We start from the raw sequence: 20,354 nt of genomic DNA on the forward strand, positions 1-20,354 counted from the left end.
TGGTGGCAGTAAAATGGGAGTGTTTTGCAGTGCCTGATGTCCCTACTGATAGATGGTACATATCAGATGACAAGTGAATAAAGCGTGATACATGCTATCCCCAGAAATAGGCTACTCCTAATTGCATCAGGCAAGTGTTTTGCTCCATGCTGTGTCAAGACTGTAATGTCTCCAGTGAAGGGACCTATGACCTGTCTTCTGCTTTGTTCTCTCAGTGCTAGCACGAGGTAAAGATGCCTCTCTCCTTCCCTGCCTACTGTGTTTCTTCCCTAGGCCATGATTTATTAGCTGAGGACCAGGAGACCTCTTTCAGTAGAGCTGATTTCTTATCAAGGGAATCTTATGCTTGAGACATGTAATATATTTACTGAAGACTTTGTGGAAGTACAAATGAACAAACAAAATGAATATAAATGAATCTGTACTTCACTACAAAATATTTCTGTGTTGAATCATAATTCAAATAGATTTTATCTGGCAGATTACTGTTTTTTTTTTTCCTGTGTAATTGGACAGTAGGTTGCTCATGAGCAATAAAGAATTTAATTTAAGGTACAGCTGAGGCCAGCTGGCTCATTTCATAGTAGAGGACATACACTGACTGTGGCAGAAGCTTGTGAAGCTGTCATTGTACTCTTTTCAGAGCTTGACATGGAGTCAGTCCATGTCTTGCATTCTACAGCATAATGTAGATGAGAAAATGGAATACTGCTACCCAAAGAAGTAGTTTGGAGGATTCATAGAAATGATGAGAATATGAATACATAATGAAGGATAACATCTTTAATGTGGTGCTTCATTTGCTGAAATAACATCAGTGGTGTAAATCTCCATGTAAAAATATCCCAAAGCATTTGGTAATATATAATGTCAATGTTAATGCTAGGGAACTGTTTGGATGTAAGGGCCTAACAGTGTGCAAACAGTGTCTTAGGCTGCTTTCTGTTCTGCTCTGTGATATAGGCTCACACAAATATGCAAAGCGTATGCCTTGAAAGTCAGGTCTAAAATAAATATCAAAGAACTACAGTATTACCTTACAGTGACTCTTGAATATATTAAAGTGGTATATTTAACATTGTTTCAGGCAAAAGAGCTTCAGAAGAGAAAAAGTGAAGCAAAGTTGACAGTAGCTCCTCTGAAGGTAGTGTATTTTGCGGAAAACTTCTGGTTTATCCCTTTGGTTACAGAATTTATGTAGGTATATCACAGCCATTCTGTGTGGTATATCTGGCTGCTTTCTAAAAATGCCACTGACTTATACTGCTTGCTACTCAGCTTTAAGCACGAGGGGGCTGACAAGCAGCCTTTATCTGTGAGTACTCCTCAGCTTGTCAGTGGGGGACCTCAAACATGCAAAAGTGAAAATCCCTTTCAAGGTTATCATGTAGAAGGGTGCGGAGGTGCTGAATGGTCTAGAAACAAAGCAGTGCAATGTTTAGCTTTGAGTCAAAATGTGCAGAATTACATCAGACAGCAAATTAAATTCAACCGCTGTGTGTTGGTGCTGTACAGGCTAAGCTGGCTTGCCTCACCCGAAAATGCCAGGAAAGGAACAACTTAATTACCAGGATGCATGACGAATTTTGCAAGCAAGGAATTGTTGGCTCAACCTTTGATGAAGAGGTGAAGAAATTGGTGAATGATGTGGCACTGGCAGAGTACACAGTCACTTTTACACCAGGGTGTAATCGAGAGGTAAACAGTTTGTGTGTGTGTGTGTGTGTGTGCATTTGCTTGTTTTAAGTATTTGGTGGGACTCATAGTATAGTTAACCTAAAATATACCTGGGTGTTAGTGCTGTTGTCCATTTACCTGCTGTTTTGTCACGGTAAATCTTCTGGAGCCTCTCACAAAGTCAGTCTGTTCTTCTCGCAAAAAAACCCACGTATCAAGTTGTTGAAGGAGAATAACTAGCCTGGTGGAGGGCAAAGAGCTTATATGATACAAATTTGCTTGAAATTAGAACTTTGAATTTTGAGAAATTAGTAGCTCTGTTCAACCTTATCGTTAGCATCTTTGGCGATGGGAATATACCTTGATATTTTTGTATAGAGACTACTTGTAGACATTCTTCAGGATGCGAGTTTGAACTTAGCAATGTAGAGATCAAGAGAAATTCCCTTCTGGTACTCTGGTAACCTTTGCGTAAGCTCTACCTTTTCTTTCATTTTCCCTCTGTTCATTTAGACAACGCCCATAGAAAAAGACATACTGTTTTTGGTAAAGTTTTGATCAAATATACTTAAGCAGAATCTAGTTCTGTTGCTGGAAGAAGGAAAATACATATTTTTTTGCCTTACAAATTTGCGGAATATTGAGAAGGTGGGCACTTGTGTTCTTTTTATTTTCTGGTACTTAAGCTACCATTAATAAGCTGGAAAATGTGTTCATGAAAAATAATTTGCTTTTAAAATACATTGACATCTGGTTGCTTTCCGGAGCAAAGTAGAGATGGCTCAGAATGGACATATAATACAGTAAAATCATAGGATTATTTTGCTGATAATTTTAGACAGAAGCTACCATATTTTGTATCACTCTGAAGGAGCTTATTCTTCTAGTGTTATTACATGCTGTAAACCATCAGTTATACTTGCATTATCAGGCTCTGATCACTGATTCCATGTGTAGCAGGGGGAGCCTCTCCAGCCAGAACAGGTTTCTATGTTCCCAGGAAAATTTTAGGTTTGCAGTGGAAAACATGTTAGAAAATTTCCAAGTGGCAGTATTCCTAATGTAGCAAAAATAGTTGCAGTCTCAAAGAAGAGAGTATGTTTTGTATTTATATGAGAGTATGTTTTGTATTCATATGATAAATCCCTTTGGTTTTTCAAATCCTGTACTGTATTCTGTAGACATATGGTAAACCGAACTGACTTTCACTCTGAGGATTCTTTTCATGCATTTTAACTATTATTCTCACTGGAGTTCACATCTGAGATTCCCCAACTATGCCCAACTTTTACTTATATAAAAGGTCCTGGAAAAGCTTATTCCCTTCCCTCCTCTCAGATGTTACTTCCTAATCATTCCTAACACTGTAATGCCTCTAGAGAAAACATGGTGGACATATGTGTATTCCTTGTCCTTAAAATAAAGATTGATGATTGGATTTATTCATTTCTGGGCCCAATGACAAAGTGAAGCCTCTTACACTTTGGCAGGGGACTTTCCCGCTTTCACATATTGATGAATTTCAACCCAACGTTTGCAGTCCTGCATGAAGGGCTGATCCAGAACATTTGGAAAAGAAATGGACCCTATTAACTTCAGTCCCTGGCTTTCTGTAGTTCAGTGAAAAACACTGTTCTCTAGTCTGTCTCTCTAGATACATACATAAATATATGTACTTTAAAACTCTTTTAAAACTATTTTGGTTTCCATTGTGTGGAAATTATATATGGTTTGAATAGATCTGCTCTAGCTGTGTGCTGGAAAGGAAGCTCGGAGGAAAGCTTGTGAACATTAACAAGTTGTTCCTGCTTAAAGAAAAGTGAACTTCCATTCTTTCCTCATTCAGAGCAGAACAGATGGCCATTCTTTCTAGAGATTATACTCAATATAGAAGGACTTTATTAAACCTGTTTGCCAAAAGTATTTTCTTCCTAATGGCCATTCCAATTAACATACTATAGCAATTGGGCAAAGCGATATAAACCCAGGCATCCTGACATATTGTTCTTTTCATTTTCTGTTCTTTTCTTTCTGGGCTATATTCTGAGCAGTTATAAATCACTGTTGCATTTTGCTTAATTTGCTTTCTTTTGCTGTCTGCACTAACTGAAAATTTCAAATCAGGTCAGTTTGGAGCGACTCAAACAACATTTGCAGAGTTGTTGTTTTCTTAGTCCAGTATTGCACTCAAAAGTTTTTGAGGGATAAAGCAAATTGGCTTGCATTGTAAAGTACTTTGGCAATGTGTGTCTAATATGGACTCAAGAATTTAGGAGGCAAAAACAAGTTAAGAATAGGGTATGTGACCAACTCAGTTTTTGTGCCTTTGTCATGTCCCATTTTCCTGTGTTTTTTTTTCTTTCGTTCTTTTATAACACTGATGTTTTTCAGTTGCAAAGGCCCTGGCCCCATCTATTCTTGCAATGCTTTGCAGTTGTTGAACTAATTCATGACCATTACTAACAGTTATTGTTTCTCTGCCTGTCCCGTTGAAAGGGCACAGCGCAGCATTCATAAACTCATTATATTCATGAAGCAGCTGCCAGAGGAACTGGGACTGGGGTTTGCAACAACCAGTTCATTTGGGGTAAGAGGAGCAGAAAGGAAAAGATAACCTCACATAACTAACAGGAGATGTGAAAGGGGAGAGTTCACTTTTTTTTTCTTGAACTTTACAGGTTTATTTGCAGTTTGAGCAACAGGCTGTACCCAGGTTTAATAACTGGGGTGTGAGTGTATCCGTTCCACTTCTGCTTAGAGAACCATGCAAAGGAGGAGCAAGAGAGCTTGACCTGTCCTTCACATCAGCTCATCCCAGACTATGCAGCTCCACAGCAGCTATTTAAGTCTTTTCTCCTTCTTTTGTGCCAGCAAAGACTGTTGACTGATATCTGATACCAGAAAGTATTCATCTTTACTGAGAGCCTTTCACTTTATGATAAGTTTTATATATTATTTCCAGAGTGGATCAGAGGCTGTTGTGACTGTTTGCTCCCATTTCTTCGGGCTGAGGGTGAGTTGTGTGCACATTGTGTGTATACACACACACACACACACACACACACAAAATGTCAGAGTAGTGATTCCTTTTTTTATAGAATAGAGGATAAATGTACAGAACTACACAGGGTAATCCTTCTTCAGGGGATTTCTTCTGAGATACTTTCTGGTAGAACTTTTTTTTTTTTTTTTTTTTTTGCAAGGAACCACTTTCTGCTTTTTCTGTGACTCATATTTGAATAAAAGCCCTGAGATAGCATTCTCTGATGCTCTCCTTTGAAAGTTTTGTGCGTGACTGATGAGATTAAAAGCTTTTCTGATACTGAGGGTGAGCTGCAGTCCGTATTTACTGTCTGTACTTTAAGCAATTACATCTGGGATATTTTTCATATTTATTTTCATGTTTTCTTTTTATTTTCAAAAAAAAATATCTACTAGGGGTTATTCTCCCCATTTATACATCTCCTTTAGGTAAGACAAGTGTCCCATAAGTCACTGATTGTGAAGAGGCCCTTGGAGGAGATATGCTTCAGTCAGATGAGTCCCATCCTTGGAGTGGAGAAAGGGTTTATCTCTGGGATTTCGGGCTCTTTTGAGAAATGCTAATCATGATCAAGAGGCCTTTCATAAAAGTTTTCATGGGGAGAGGCTTCTTTTTTTCTGACATTACCAAAAATGTGGCTTGCACTTGTTTGGAATCCCAATGAGATGGAGGAGAGAGGAAGAAACGAGGAGGTGGTTGCTATTTAGTCGTCTTTCTGTCTTTCTGTCTTTCTGTCTTTCTTTTCCATGACAGAGAAATATGTTATTCTTGGCCTTCAGAAAAATTACTGAATAAATACAGAAGAGTAGAAAGTATTTGCAGTGGTTAAGAAGATGGTATCTATTTAAGGTTACTGCCATTCTAAAGTCAAATTGGTTTAGGCTGAGAAATATTTTAAAAGGTTTTCTGACAGCATATATAAAACTGATATTTTAGCATTTTTTTTCTAACAGGAGGTGTTGATCTATAACAGTATACGAAACCAGAGCAAAAGCTGATTATAAAAAGGGTTTTTATAACCCTTCTACTAACCTTCTAAGCCTAATAAATTTTTCTAATAAATGTTAAGTCTTAAATTAAAACAAAATATGCAATTGAAGTTCTCCAGAGGAATTACAACTCTCTATTCATATCTATGAAAGCAGTGTTTTTATTTTTTTAATTTAGTTTAGTTTTAGTTTTAGTGTGCAAATTTATACTTTTTCTGGTTCAATGTAGTATTGCAGTACTTCTATCTTCCTAACTGGGGGAAGCTTTTTCCTTTGAAAACTTAAGAGGAAAACAAAAAATATAGGAAAAAAAAGATTATTATTGTAAAAGTAATGTGGAATAATTAACTAATGGAAGAAAATAAGATACGGTATTTTAAGGAAAAATACATAACATAAGACAAAAAGGATTATTTTTAGTTTCATGAGTTAAATGTTTAACTCTGTCCTTAGTAGAAAATATGCTTTTTACTCTCTTACAATGTCTTAAAATTTACCAAAGAAGAGCCTTTCATAGAGAATCAGACCATGTGTCTAATAGAATGCAGAACATTCTGTGAAAACTTCTATCACTGTGTAGCTACTTCATTCATTTCTTTTTCTTTATTTGTTTGTTTTTCTTGTTTGTTTTTTTTCTCGCTTGGTGCCACTGTTGCTTGCCTTGGTGCAGGTCACTTGATTCTTATTCCTGCTGACTTTTATCTGTTTCTAGGGATGCCTCTAACTGTGCTTCCTATAGTGAGCAAATTCTCATCAAATGGTTTTAGATAATTTTTTTTCTTATGCCTCAAAAAGATTCAGACCTCTCCTTTGAAGTCTCCCATCCCCTTCAACCAGCCAACATTCTTTGTGAGTGCTGGGAGAAGATACCATGCTCATAACCATGGTTAGGAAGCAAGGATTTCTGAAGCCGTCCTTGGTGGTAGTGTCCAGATAGCGTGCTAGACTCCCTCTGCAGTCAGTGTAGAGGAAAAAACACCTTTAGCGAAAAGTAACAGTCTAAATTATGTGCCTAAAGTTGAGTGATGAGTGATCCTTCAGTTACTGGAGGTCGTTATCATGTTCCCCAGTCTGAAGGAAATGAAACAAGAAGTAACTACTGCTGAGGAGTAGTAGGTGCCTCAGTTGACTTGTGTTGGATACTTAAGTGGAAGCAATGATCAAATTTCAGCAACTTTGGTTCCCTCCTCTCATGGTAGAGAGCCAAGAACAGAAGGTGAAATGGGATAAAAATCAGTGTTCTTTGCCATGTTTGTTGTTCGCTTTCTTCCCACACAGTCCGCCCTTGGGAAAGTTGTTGGGCAGGGCCTACTGCTCAGCAGGCATGGCCCACCTTCCTGCCCATGCCTGGTGTGTTTGTGTAGTTAAAAGGCATAAGGCATGCCCCAGCACTCTAGGAATCACTTTGCAAGCAGGAGATGACAGTGGTGGTTGGTTCTCAGGTTTGGGTGGAGAATGGGTAGGATATGCAAGAAAAATGAGCTTTTTCATGCCTAGTTAGCTTGAATACAACAACATCTGGATTTCAGGATCCTCACCAAGGCTATAGGTGTCCCGTTCAGCACTGCTGACATCTATGTGATATAAACTTGGCACTGGAACTGCTCTTAAGCTTCATACAAGCCATACATTTCTCATAAAGCTCCAGGCTTATCACTCCTGCAAGTGATCAAGACTTAGTGCAAGACAGGCAAGTTTCTTTTTATTGGCTGTGACAAGAGCTCACACACCATACAGTCTCTCTGATGCCATGACAGCATTAGATTTTGATGCGTGAGCTTGTCAGGAAATATTGGTCCACTGTTGGTGTCATTTAAGAGCAATTTTACATCTCTATGTCACTATACTATGTCTACTTATTGTCACTATTTCTTGTAATTACAAGAAAAAAAATGTCATTAATTCTGTTGTCTTAGTGCATCTGTGTTTGGATGATGAAATGCACTTGCCTGGTCATTTGCTTTTGGGAACATCCTTTCTTCCTTCTTGCAACTGCTCTAAAAAGCTGCATCTGACACATTTCTCTCCAAAGATGACTTTGTTTCAATAAAGAGGATATTCAGGAAAAAATATGTGAAAACTATGTGAATTGTTCAGCTGCATAAACTTATGCAGCTGAACAATTATACCTATATAGTCTATTCAGCTTAACTACTTTGAGCATTCATGGGTAGACAAGCCTGAATTTGTTATTTAGTGTGAAATGAGAGAAGGTGTGAGCAAAACATGTTAGAGATTCTGCGAGAGGAGGCTCAGCATTGTGTAAATCTTAAAATTAGTATTTTTTCAACTTGTTTCTGGATTTTTCTTAGTATGTAATTTTTGGATATAGTTAAATCTTAGAGGGTTTTGTTTGTTGTGGAAGAGTTGGGGAGTGTTGCCTTCCATTCTTCCATTTTAGACAGATGTGGGAATGCTTCTGGGGGATTAAAAAATATCCTTAAGATAATTGACATATCCTTTAAAAAATTTTGTGAATATTGTTTAGAGGTTCTTCAAAATAAACATTATATAACTTGAATTCCTTAAAATGGTGTTTTATCTTGCAGATGTTGCCTTCTTCTGCAGACACTACAAAGGCTAATGGAGAGACAAACGATCCTGAGAAACATGTTAAAGTGACTGGGATGACTGGGCCAATACCTAAAGATGCTCTGCAAAGCAGGGGTGGCTTCCATAGTTCTCCCCTCACTCCAAGTTCTGCTCTAAAATTAATTAGTTCAGAGAGGATCATAGCCTTACATCAGGAGCTAACACAAAACCATCACAATAATTACGAGGTTAGTAAAAACATTTTGTCACAGTTTGGTGAATTCTGTTATTCTAGGAAGTCATTTTATAGATCATATACATATTTAAATCATCATTTCGAGAAATGCACCCTTTTTCTACTTTAAACAATCTGAGGACAATGAACACTTAGTGTTTTTCATTGTGCATATTCTTCCTCATTGCTCAAGGATGCTTGAGGTGTGTAAAAATAGTTCTTTTTTTTTCTTATGATATATTCTAGTAAGACCATCTTTGAAAAAGGTTTGATGCTTAAAGAAAAAACGTCATCAACATATAGACCCTGTCCTACCTTTTTTTCCTCCTATTGCTTTAGTGATCTAATTATTCCTCTGCCCTGAAGCCCTTTATAGTAATTTCCATTAACTGCAGGAATCCTGTTAAGAGCAGAGCTGATCAATTGCAATAGCATTTGTGACAGTCTATGGCTAACCTAGACACGCAAGAGGTTTCATCCTCTTTAAAACAATATAATCTCTCCTTAAGTGTTCAGAAACGAAATTCAAATATCCAATTATTGGAACCACTCAGCTAGAGTACTTTTAAGCAAAAGCTACAATTTTCTTTATAACCTAAGATTGAAATGAATGGAATAAAACAAGCTAAAATAATGTTTCTGTTTCTGAAATTCTTAAGATATTTAATTGAGAGGATACTTGTTCAGGTCCAGTTTCCTAGTCATTGTCACACTTGTATATAGAAGATCAATGAAAATATTGTCATTATAAAGAATTATTAGGAAGGGCAGAACAGGTTTCTCTTTGATTGATCTGATCTTTGCAAGCTCAGGGATTTTTTAATAATGCACCATGTGTGCTTTAATTAAATTCCAGGGAGAGCATGACACGGATCTATTGTACAATTAAATAGAAAGCTACAGCTGGAATTAGCCACGGTGCAAAGAATGACATGTTTTCATGTCTTAAGAGCATACTGGGACACCCAAAGTTACATATTCTTCTTTCCTTTCCTCCTCAGATACCTTTGGTTGTCCCCTCCAATTCAGATCTGAAGTCTGGCTGCAATTTGCCCAAGGTCCAACATGAAGCCTCCTGGCCCGTACCCTCAAAGACGAACGATCCGCTGAAACTTTCCAAGAGTAGCACGTTCTGTGCCGGAAAGGGGAGGGATCACGTGTCGAAATGTGATGATGTATTTTTGGGTCAAATAGGAAATCAGCTTGTGGGGACTGTTCCCCAGGGAATGAAACAGAAAAATGTCATTATGAGTAACACATGGATCTCTAGAGAAAAACCAGATGGCTCAACCCCAGCTACCACAGCAAAACACTGTTTGTCAGACGTGTTGTCAGCAAGTAATAAAGGTCAGAGTCCTGTGGGGAGAAATCAACTGCACTGGAAAGACTAGAAACCTCAGAAATAAAACAAGGTAAAACATCTCAGCAAAGCGATTTCCCTATTATTATAAAAGTACTATTCTTTTTTTAAAGCAAAAAGATATTATTAGTTAGTATGACCTAGCAATTATTCTCATAAGCATTTGAGATAACTGAAAATTTTGAGAAAAATGTGTGACACTTTTCCTGATCGTAATTTTTCTAGAGCATTTAAGAGCACTGAAGCCAACAGATTACTGCCTTCCAGTGTCTTTTTTTCCACCATTTGTTTTTTGTTTGTTTTAAGTGAGACTGGAATATCTGTTAAATCACTATTACATATAGCTTCAATGTACTGTGGCAAGTTTGAAAGAACATCTGACTTTAGTCACTGATTCCTCAGGACTTTAAGGAAATGTAAAAGTATTGGCTTCCTAAAACCTTACTTTTATAGAATTCTGGTGCTGATTTTGCTATTTTTAACATACCTTCAGTGCCTGGGGGCTTTTGGTTTGTTTGTTTTTCATAAGCTGACATGTAACAGGCTACCCAAAGTATTCTGATGGATGATTGTATCTATAAAATATCATCTCCAACTGTGACTTGTAAGCCCCTTTTTCAAGTAGCAGTTGCACTTGAGTGGACTTTTCTCAGACCACTTTCTTTAGGTGGCTCTTTGGGTGTGATGAGTAGAGGAGCATCTGAGCTAGGAGATGGGTAATAAAGATACATCCCATCCTGTGTGGCCATCCTCAGACCCACATTAAAGAGGAGTGAGTGATGTGTCAGGCCACCTGCAATAGGGCAGCTTTAGCAGTGTTTCCTTCCTCATCTGACCCCCTAAATGGATGTAGTTCTGGCCTACAAAAGCCTTTGATGGATCCTGGTTATGGGAGTAAAGAGAGAAAAGTGTGTGTATGTGTTGTGTATACTCTAAATGCCAGTTGAATCTTTTTGGAAAATGTAACAGCTGAGCGTGATTGTAAAGTGCTGAAAGAACTATAGTTTTGGGGTTTTTTTTCTTTTTTTTTCTGTTTTGGGATCCCTCAAGAGTTAACACTTTTGGAGATCCTCTATTATTCAAACCTTATAGGTGTATACACACACAGAGAAACAGACACGCACATATTGAAGATGCAAATATATTTACTCTTTTATCAAAAAAGGCAATATTTACTTAGAGTAATATATGGCATTTTTGCCATGCTCTTTTCTGCCTTCACCTCCCCATGGCATGTTACTTTACATTTAAGGCTGCTCTTCAGAAGCCAGAGACAAAATGGGCCCTAGCTAGGTTTGGAGTTACATTAACACACACATTTCCATAGGCTTCACTTCACTATGGGAAACAGATCTTCATTCATTCATTTATTAAGTTAAGACAGCAAGTGCTTACAGCATTAGCTGAACTGGTCTTCATCCAACAACTCTTTAGAAAATACGCACCAGATGCCAAGGGACTAGCCCCAGGATTTGGGAGCACTGTCTAAGCAGAGAAGATACTTGTGAGGTCCCAAAATTTAGACTTTTGCTGCTTCTTGGGAAGAGTGCTACTGAATTTCTATCTGCTCTTAATGCCCAGCAAGCAGTTTTGAAGATGAATACACCTACTACCCAGCTGTCTTGTTTAACACTAAGAAATTCTGATGTAGGAAAGCACCTGTAAATATTTAATTTAGTAACTTCTACATTGGTAAATTAATGATGCTCTATGAATCAGTGCTTATGAAAACTTTTATTGGAGGTTTGTCTTCCTGCCAGTAAATTAAAAGGCCTGATAGCTCAGACTGGAGATCAGGTTATAATATATGAAGTGTGTTGATTTGATAATCACATAGTCCTTGCTCTAATAACATAATTATCTACTTGGTGATTTGGACCATAGTAATTTACTATGTTAAGACTTCCTCAGTCCTGTTTCTTTCTATCAAAGACACATGTGGCTTTTATAATATTATAAGTTGTTAAGCTTCATCTTAAAGCTAATTAGCTTATTTGGCCTCATTCTTCTTGCTGATGAAATTAATTCCCTGAATAAAGGCTGTACACACAGGTGTATGCAGGGGACCAAACATTTCACCTGAATGTTGCCACCATAATGCAAGAAAAACATTTCCTCAGGCAAGTGGATTCTTGCTGGCACTTCATAGCATTGCTTTGCAAGTCATTTTCAATTAAAATCCCATAGCCCCTTATGTTTTTAATTCCTTAAGAAATCCTTTCTTCCCACTACAAAGGGTGATTTAAATATGTGGAGATACCATATTTGTCATGTGGTCCTTTTTGTTGTTGTTTTTTTTTTTTCTTTCTTGGAAGTAGTTTAGACTTGAAATAGTTTAGAGTGTTGCCTGCACCAGCAGGAACACCTCGGAAAAGGTGAGTCAGCTCAAGATTTTCTATTTTAAACTGTCATACTCCATTTTTATCCTTTTACTGAATGTGGAAATGAGAAGTGATAGCTGGAATTATTAAGTGAAGTCCAAGAAGGTTAGATGATGCATTACACCAGCAAACAAAGGCCTTCACATTTTTTAAATGTGGTCTTTCCTAGAAGCCAGCTCCAAGATGTGTAGCGGCAAGACAGATGGTTTGTATGTTAGTGTCCCGCCAAGCTGGTATCCTTTGGGAGTCTGAGCTTGCTGAATGCCTCATGGAAACTAATGAATGTTCCATCTTATTCTGCGAATGATTTGGGTTTCTTTTTTTTTTTTTTTTTTTTTTTTTTGAAATTGAAAGTGATCTTTAGCACTATTCAGATGGAACACATCTGAGCAGTTGATTTGTGTTCAGTCATCTACTGTCTTTATGTTTGCTCTCAATGGACCGTCCCAGTAAAATGGCATTATATGTGCTTCTTGACTAGATGATCATGGCACATAGAAGCAAGAAGAAAGTCAATAAGTTTCCTATCAACAGACATTCACAAATGTTCACCTATGTGTCCTATACAAATTTTTCAAATTACAAAGATCTTGTTAAAAGCAGCACAGATTAGAAATAGCTATGGTCAGTAGTCTGCATCAGCAAACATCTACTAATGGCAATATTTGACCAGTCTTTTCTACACTTGAACTTAGCAGTACTAAGGTCATAGTATGTGTTTGAATAATGTGTATTAAGTAGTGCTTTTCAGAGGTCCTGTGAAATGAAAAAAAGAAAATAATGGTATACATGAGCTAAAGCACTGTAGAGTGCCTCCATGGCACTACATAGACACCCACATAGTGTGGGAAAATTGCAATCTGAACCCCCCCCACACCACACACACACACACACACACATGCAAAAAGACTGGTAGCAATACAGGCATACTCTTAAAGCAGTTGTAAGAAAAAAGAAAAAACACAAAACTTTTTCATCTGACGCTGAGTGAAGAAATTTTAGGTTATCAGATATAGCAAACTATTCCGCTGAAGTTGCAGCCATCCCTTTTCCTGGTAGGAAAGGACTTAAAGAAGAAGCGTTAAGCCTGGTTTTGTGGTCACACACAAAGATACACAACACTAAACATGACAGGTGATGTGAATGTTAAAGAAGTTCTCTCAATTAAATTTGATACAATTCTGGAGACAACTAGAAATTAATTCCATTCCTCTTTTTTCAGAAAAGTTGTTCTGAAATTTGTCTGCTTTCACCTGTGCCTCTAATCTCCCTTCAAATGCTAAAGTTAATTGCCAGTAATATTTAGAAATATCTAAAACAGACACAATTTTGCCGATGTTTTAAATTTTCTGCATTCCGTGAAAAGATTATGCCTTGTATCTTTTGGGTAGCAATTCTCATGTGGAAAAGCACTATATATTTTCCTGTTAGAAACAGCCTCTCCATTTATTCCTTAAGCTGATGAATATTAAAACAACTGGCTAAAACCTGTTAAGTCAAAAAAGACTTTTAGAGTGCTGACCTCAGTCCTAAGTCCTAAGGCCTAATTAAAACAAGAAATTCCCACATCTGTTTGTACAATTTCATTTTCAGCAGGCCAGACAGTTGGGAGCTTTGATTAAGTCCATCTTTCTTGTAGCAGCTTTTTCTTGGGGAGGAAAAACAAGCACAAAACAAACAAAACCAGTAGGCACTGCTGTAGAAAATTAAATATTTCAGGAATCTTGGCCCAGAAACACTTAGTAAGAAATCATCTTTCCCAAATAGATTCTATCCATCAGATAGAATCAGAAAAGAGTTGTAGGATAATGTATATAATACATTATATAAAATGTATGTATGTCAGAGGGCTGGTATAAATGAAGGTAGTGTAAAATAAAAGGGAGAAGTTGCTTTCAGGAAGATCTTTGTCCCTTTTTTACCTTTCTCCTTGAGAGCTGTTAATAGGATTGGAGACAAGAGCCTGGTTTTGTCTTTCAAAGACCGAAGCTGCACAGTGAAAGTTCTGGCTGTACCTTGACTCTACTGCAGGTTGAAATCCAGGTATCTGCCAGTCTTTCTTCCCTTCTTCAAATACTCCTGTTCCAAGAGAACTGATTTGCATGCACCAACTTATTAGCCCAAGTCCAGATGATTATGGGACCAGGCCGATAGGAGAGACTTCCGTGTAGTTTATATTCAGTTCCCCATTCACTCTTTTGGCCTCGTGGCTGCTGTAAGAGGGGAAAAATCAGTGATTGCATAAAATATTCTGAGCATTTTTTTTGCCTTGCTCATAAAAACAAGCGTAGTCTATTGAACCTACATGGGATAGGAGTGGCACTACCAGAGAAAGTGCCAAGCTCCAGCACTGGATCTAGCCTGACTTGCACCCTTATTACAGCTCTTCTGAACTCTAGTCACTGTTATATTTCATGCAAATGAAATGCCCAGGGGAGTGTGGCAAGTTCTTGAGAGAGAAAGTTACAATCTGTGAAGTAAGCAGCTCTAAAAAGAGCTTGCTATAGAGGGATGACTTCACAGATGATGGGGTCGGGTTCATCTGTGAGCCTCATGAGCCCCGGCTCACTCTGGTGACCTGGAACAGCTGCACACCCGGCTTCTCAGGCAGTGAAATTGTGTTTATGTTCAAGTCATTAGTGAATCAGGTCAATCCTCTGAGGATGGAAAGAGGTTTTTTTTTTTTTTTTGGTGGGGGTTACTGGGAGCACAAAACTAATCAGAAATTAAGATATCATCTCTTCAAAAAGCTCTTTTCTTTGGGATGGTCAGCTCCCACTTGGACATTTCAGGACCAGGAATTCATGTTAATCACAGAATCACAGAATATTTAAGGTTGGAAGAGACCTCTACAGATCATCTAGTCCAACCTTCCTGCTCAAGCAGGCACACCTACAGCATGTGACACAGGGTGGCATCCAGGCGGGTTTTGAAGACCTCCAGAGAAGGAGACTCCACAACCCTCCTGGGCAGCCTGTTCTACTGATCTGTCACCCTAACAGTAAAGAAGTTCCTCCTCACCTGGAGACGGAACTTCCTGTGCTCCAGCTTGTGGCCATTACCCCTCGTCCTGTCACTGGCCACCAGTGAGAACAGCTTGTCCCCTTCCTCCCTGCATTCTCCCTTCCTGAACTTATACATATTAATCATATCCCCTCTGAGCCTTCTCTTCTCCAGAGAAAACTGGTGCTGTACAATTAAGGTGCTTTACAATTCCTTGTCCTCATGAAATGGAAATAACCACCTGGTTACTACTGTACTTATCCTGGCATGAGTATATGGATCAGAGGAAAAGAGAATTTTGATGCAGGATTCTGTAGGTTTGCTTGAGTCGTGCTTGCATTGGTTGTATTTGGACAAGATGGAAGTCCTGATGTCAGGTTAGGGCTGCCTGGGAAATTTGATGGGAATCTGCTGGAGCACATCGTCATTTTTTTGTGATGCAGCTCCAAACCTGACAACCATGAGTGTTCTCTCTCCCTCTTGGTGACAGAAGCAGCTGAGATGGACCAACATGGCCATCATTTGTGTCTCTGTGGCCCTCGCTTTCGGGTGCGTGTCGCCTCCCTGCTTCCAATCTGTGGATGGAAGGCTCCTGGTCTCTGCAGCACGTCCCTGTTTCCAGCTGGCCCCGCTGGTGACCAGGCTTTAAATTTGAGTGGCAAGGCTGACCTTTGGCAGTAGCTGGAGAGCACCAGAGCTTCAGGACTGTGTGCTCTTGGAGCTCTGCCTGACGGGCACAAAACTGGTTTTGCCTCTGTCTGGATTTGATTTTTTTTTTAGGAATTGCAGTCTACTGTGTGGCTGCTCTGTGGGTGGTGAAGGGGTGGGATGTGCCTACCCCTGCGCCTTTACCATTTTGGATGCCTCTTCTGCCCTGTATGTGATCCCCCAAACAATGTGGCTTCTGAATTAACAATAAAAGAGAGCTCCTTTATAGATGGTGAATCTTTTGCAAAACAAGTGATTTATGGCTAGGTAATAGAGGTTCTCTGATATAAATATGCCACGATGGAAATAATTATTAAACCTATTTTATAGGATTCCTACAGAGTCTGAATACTTCATCTTTTTTTGTAGGACAGAAATATACCACTACTTGTGTCCTGCAGTTGGTGGGTAGAGGTTTGGAGAAGCCAGGCCCAAAAACATTTATTTAAAATCATGCTGAGCAAGATGACCCCTAAGTTTAGCACTGTCTCTTGAAGGACAATTCCTAAACCTGAATTTGGATCTCAGTCACATGTTTCTTGTGATACTATAGAGGTTTTCATTCCCTCATGTAGACAGTTCATTGCTGCCCCAGTGTCTCCTATCCATTAATAAACTCTACTCCTTATCAAGCTTGTCTGCCTTAGAGATTTGTGATTTGAGCTCCCAAAACCATTCTGTCAAAATGAACCAGATTAAGAACAACTGACCACAAAGGAGCTCTGCCAGAACATCTGTGGGGATGGTAACATCTGGCAGGGGAGTGGCTGTAGTGGGTCTGGGAGAGGGTGGAGGAGACGATAATCTCAGTTTTCTGCAACCTAGGAAATAAAGCTGTAACTGGCTAAAGCAAGTATCCCGTGTGTTAGGTGTGCTGAGTTGGGTTTGAACTAGGCATCACATAGTCTGTGAGCTTTGTGGGTTTTTTTGTTTTGTTTTGTTTTTAATGAAATGTTTCATTTGGGTCCCAGGATACTTGATCACAGGACTCCCGGTGTGAATTCCAAACCAGCACAGCTCAACCAAGCCTGTGGGCCCTCGTGGCAGCTGAACGTTAAACAGGTGTTCCCTAGATGAGACATTTGTTGATCACCTGCCAAGAACTAAATTCGAGTTCTTATTTCCCTTCTGGAGAGTTGGATTTTGTGGACCAGATATGAGTCTTAGGGTCCCTGATGATCATAAACAGAAATCAGTGCTTTATCTATAGAGCAGGATTCATCTCATCATAATATGGACTTCTAAAGCAGGTCAGATGATTGGTATTCCAAAGGGGCATCTTTGTTTTACTGGCTTAAAGATGAAACAAGAGGATCTCTCTTAGGCATCAAGGCTCTTGTTTTAGTGGTTAACCTGAGCATAGTCTTGTGTCTTGACTGTTGGTAATCCTGGTAGTGCTTAGCAGGACAAGGAGTTGAAATCTTCCTCCACTTGCATCCTCGGCAACTCCTGTAAACACTGAGCTGGCCTTTCTCTCAAGATGTAATTGAAAGTGACACTCAAGAGCCCTCTCTTTTGTGGTGTTTGGTCTTTTTTGAAATCTCTGCCTGAGGACATTTCTCTTTGTACTTATAGTCTGTATTAGCTACGTAGTTTTATCTTTAAGTATTTTCACCATCTCTGCTAGATTGATTGTGAAGTATTTAGGTACCCGCTTATGAATGTATTAAACAGGAAATAAAATGTTAAATTTGCATGAAGATCTGAAGCCTTGTAGACCTGAGATAAGTTTGCTTGAGGCCATGGAAGATCAGAGACTAGCATTCATCAAGTGAGGCATTGAACATATGCCAGGCCTAATGCTAATACTTAGGAGCTTTTGCATATAAATAAGCTGAAGTCACTGTTCTTCCTCTGTGAGCTATATACTGCTCTTTACTTTTGTGTTCTTCACCTTAGCTAGTGTACAATAAAGAAGAATAGTGAGTGTAAAGTAGGCGGAAAAGAGGAGAAAAACATTATATGCGTATTTGGATTAAGCTTGACTTGTGGTGAAGTTCCTTCAGTGGATTAAAATCTTGAGTCACTGTTATTGTTGCGGGAGGTAGCAAAAGGACAATGTTTCCCCTCCTTAAGCCCTATGTCCTGAGTGAGATATTTAGACAATTTCTTGTTGGTAAAGTTCTTGGGAACTTTATAGGTAGTAGAAGAGGGAAGTAGTCTCTGCCGTTTCTAAAATTGCTCAAATTGCTGCAAGTCTCTAGAAGATGCGTTACCTGCTAGGAATGAGGGCTGCTCTTTGCAGTGGCAGACAGGCTGCTGGGGAAGTATGGCCATTGGCAAGATATCTCCTTCAGCTTCATAAACCATTTTGAGTAGCTTAAAACCAGTACTTGAAACTGATTTCTAAACCCTAGTGGGAAATAAACAAACTTTTATTTTTATGCAGGACTGGGGTGCATTGGAAACTAAGCCATTTATAAACAAATGGCATGCGAATAAGACAATTATTCTAACAGTACCTTTAGGAGTAATAGTTTGTGTTATGGGTAAATCTGACCCTTTTGAGTGTATAAGCATTCATGTTTTCTTTCCCTAACTAGCTGCTTTCCTCAAAGGAAGCTCTCTTGTGTGTAAGACTCACTTGCTCTCAGGTAGGCTCTCATGTAGCAATACATGGTTTTGTGTTTCACCCAGATATGCTGGAGGCTTCATGTTTCCTGGCTCTTTTCTGCTACAAAATGATTGTTATGGGACTGACTAACAAGTCATGGCATTGTATGAACTGTATGAATCTGTTTGTCAGTCTGTTCCTTGATTACCACTTTTCCATCTGTGTGCTTTATATTGGGTCCCCTAGGCATGTCAGTCTCCTCTCTGTCTTTTAGGAGAGAATTTATACTACTGTTGCAGTCAGGATACCTTGTGTTTTTTCCCTTGGCAGGGATGTCCCTCTCTTTCTCATTCTTGCATAGTTGACTTTCATCCATTGACACTGAGTAAAACATCAGTCACAGACCTCAGACTCGGCAGGCACCTCAGTGGGTGTCATCTTCACCGACATCTTCCTGTCCTTGTCCTCCTGTCCTGGTTTCTGAAGCAGTGGGATCCTTGATATTTTGAGATTGCTGCAGCTGAACTCAGTGTTATCTGGTGATGACCATACTCAAGAGTTTCTAATTTCTTATCTATGAAGGAACTATGGCACAAGTCAGGTGCATGTTCATAGACCAATGGGATAAAAAATAGTTAGGTTATACATACGTGAACTAATCCTGTCATGCAGCCACAGCTGTACACATAAGATGCATGTTCAAAGCTTGCACCTATGCTGTAGAAGGCTTCCAGGTTAAAGAAAATCATGTTATAATAAAATTGTGTAGCTAATGAGTATATAATGCAATAGGATAAAAGAAAAGCATACATAAAATTAATTAGAAATTCATAGGAGAATGTGTGTAAAGAAATGTGATTTGAACAAATAGAATGTTATGGAGAATTTTCAAGGATATAAGAGTTCAATAGAATGATTTCAGTGGCTTTCAGTTTTAGTTGGAAACTCACTTAGGCCTATGAAAATTTCCCCTAGATCATTGGATGTGATAATGTATGCCCTTATATAATCACATTCAGCCAAACATGAGGATTCTTAGTGATTTTTCTTTAGTTTTGTTTTTATTCAATCTTCCAATTAAAATATTTAGCCATTGATGAATATAAAATGAAAGTAGATGAAGAACCTGAGAATTGCTTAGAATTGTTATTAGAACTTAGTTATTTAGTTAGTTAGTAGAACTTAGAATTGCTATTGAAACTTAATAAAATTCTTTGTAAAATTTGCAATAGGCAAATAAGCAATTGGAGCAAGCAGTAGGATTATTGAAAAGGCTTTAGTCACACTGGCCATCAGGAACAGAACAGCTGCATCACAAAGTGTAATCCTCCATCAAATGTGGAATTTAATAGGAAACAGCAGAATTCAGGGATCTTAAATGTTCTCATTGGGAAGGAATGTTTTTTTCTCACCCTTTCTATCTGACAAGATCAGTATCTCACTGGGGAACCCTTTTGATATAGCATGTTTTGAATAAGCCAGAATACAACAGTATTCTCTTGCCTACACTTTATTATATATGTTGTCTATATATATTTTATATATATATATATATATATATAGGCAAAAGAGTTTTCCTGGTATAATGAGTGATAAGTAGAACAAAGATCGTTTGGGCTTAAATGTACGTGTTTGATCCATTTGATAATTTCCATCTGGATGGCATTTGCTTCCTTCACTGAAGAGATGGGGAGATGCCTATTTCTAGGCAATCTGTTCAGTTTCTTTTGCATGGAGGGACAGTTTAGCAAATCCTTCCATATGGACATTACATCTAACAAACGTGTTGTTCATCTTTCATTTATTCAGACCCTGTTAAGTAGTCTTAATTACTGAGTGAGTTGAAATGGGGCTTGAATATCTTTTTTTGTT

At 38.5% G+C, this 20,354-nt stretch overlaps 1 protein-coding gene across 1 annotated transcript in view; it reads left to right on the plus strand.

The window, feature by feature from the left end:
• LOC112943001 (calcium-binding and coiled-coil domain-containing protein 1-like) overlaps positions 1 to 20,354 on the plus strand; it is a 37,190-nt gene that overhangs the window by 7,250 nt on the left and 9,586 nt on the right. The window contains exons 5-6 of the mRNA XM_026034064.1: positions 8,259 to 8,489; positions 9,478 to 9,888. Coding sequence (XP_025889849.1) covers positions 8,259 to 8,489; positions 9,478 to 9,867 — 621 coding nt within the window. The 3' untranslated portion in view covers positions 9,868 to 9,888. The remainder of the gene's footprint in view (positions 1 to 8,258; positions 8,490 to 9,477; positions 9,889 to 20,354) is intronic.

Source organism: Nothoprocta perdicaria, unplaced genomic scaffold (genome assembly GCF_003342845.1).
Source record: "Nothoprocta perdicaria isolate Ctin4 unplaced genomic scaffold, notPer1 scaffold_14, whole genome shotgun sequence".
Lineage (NCBI taxonomy): Eukaryota > Metazoa > Chordata > Aves > Tinamiformes > Tinamidae > Nothoprocta > Nothoprocta perdicaria.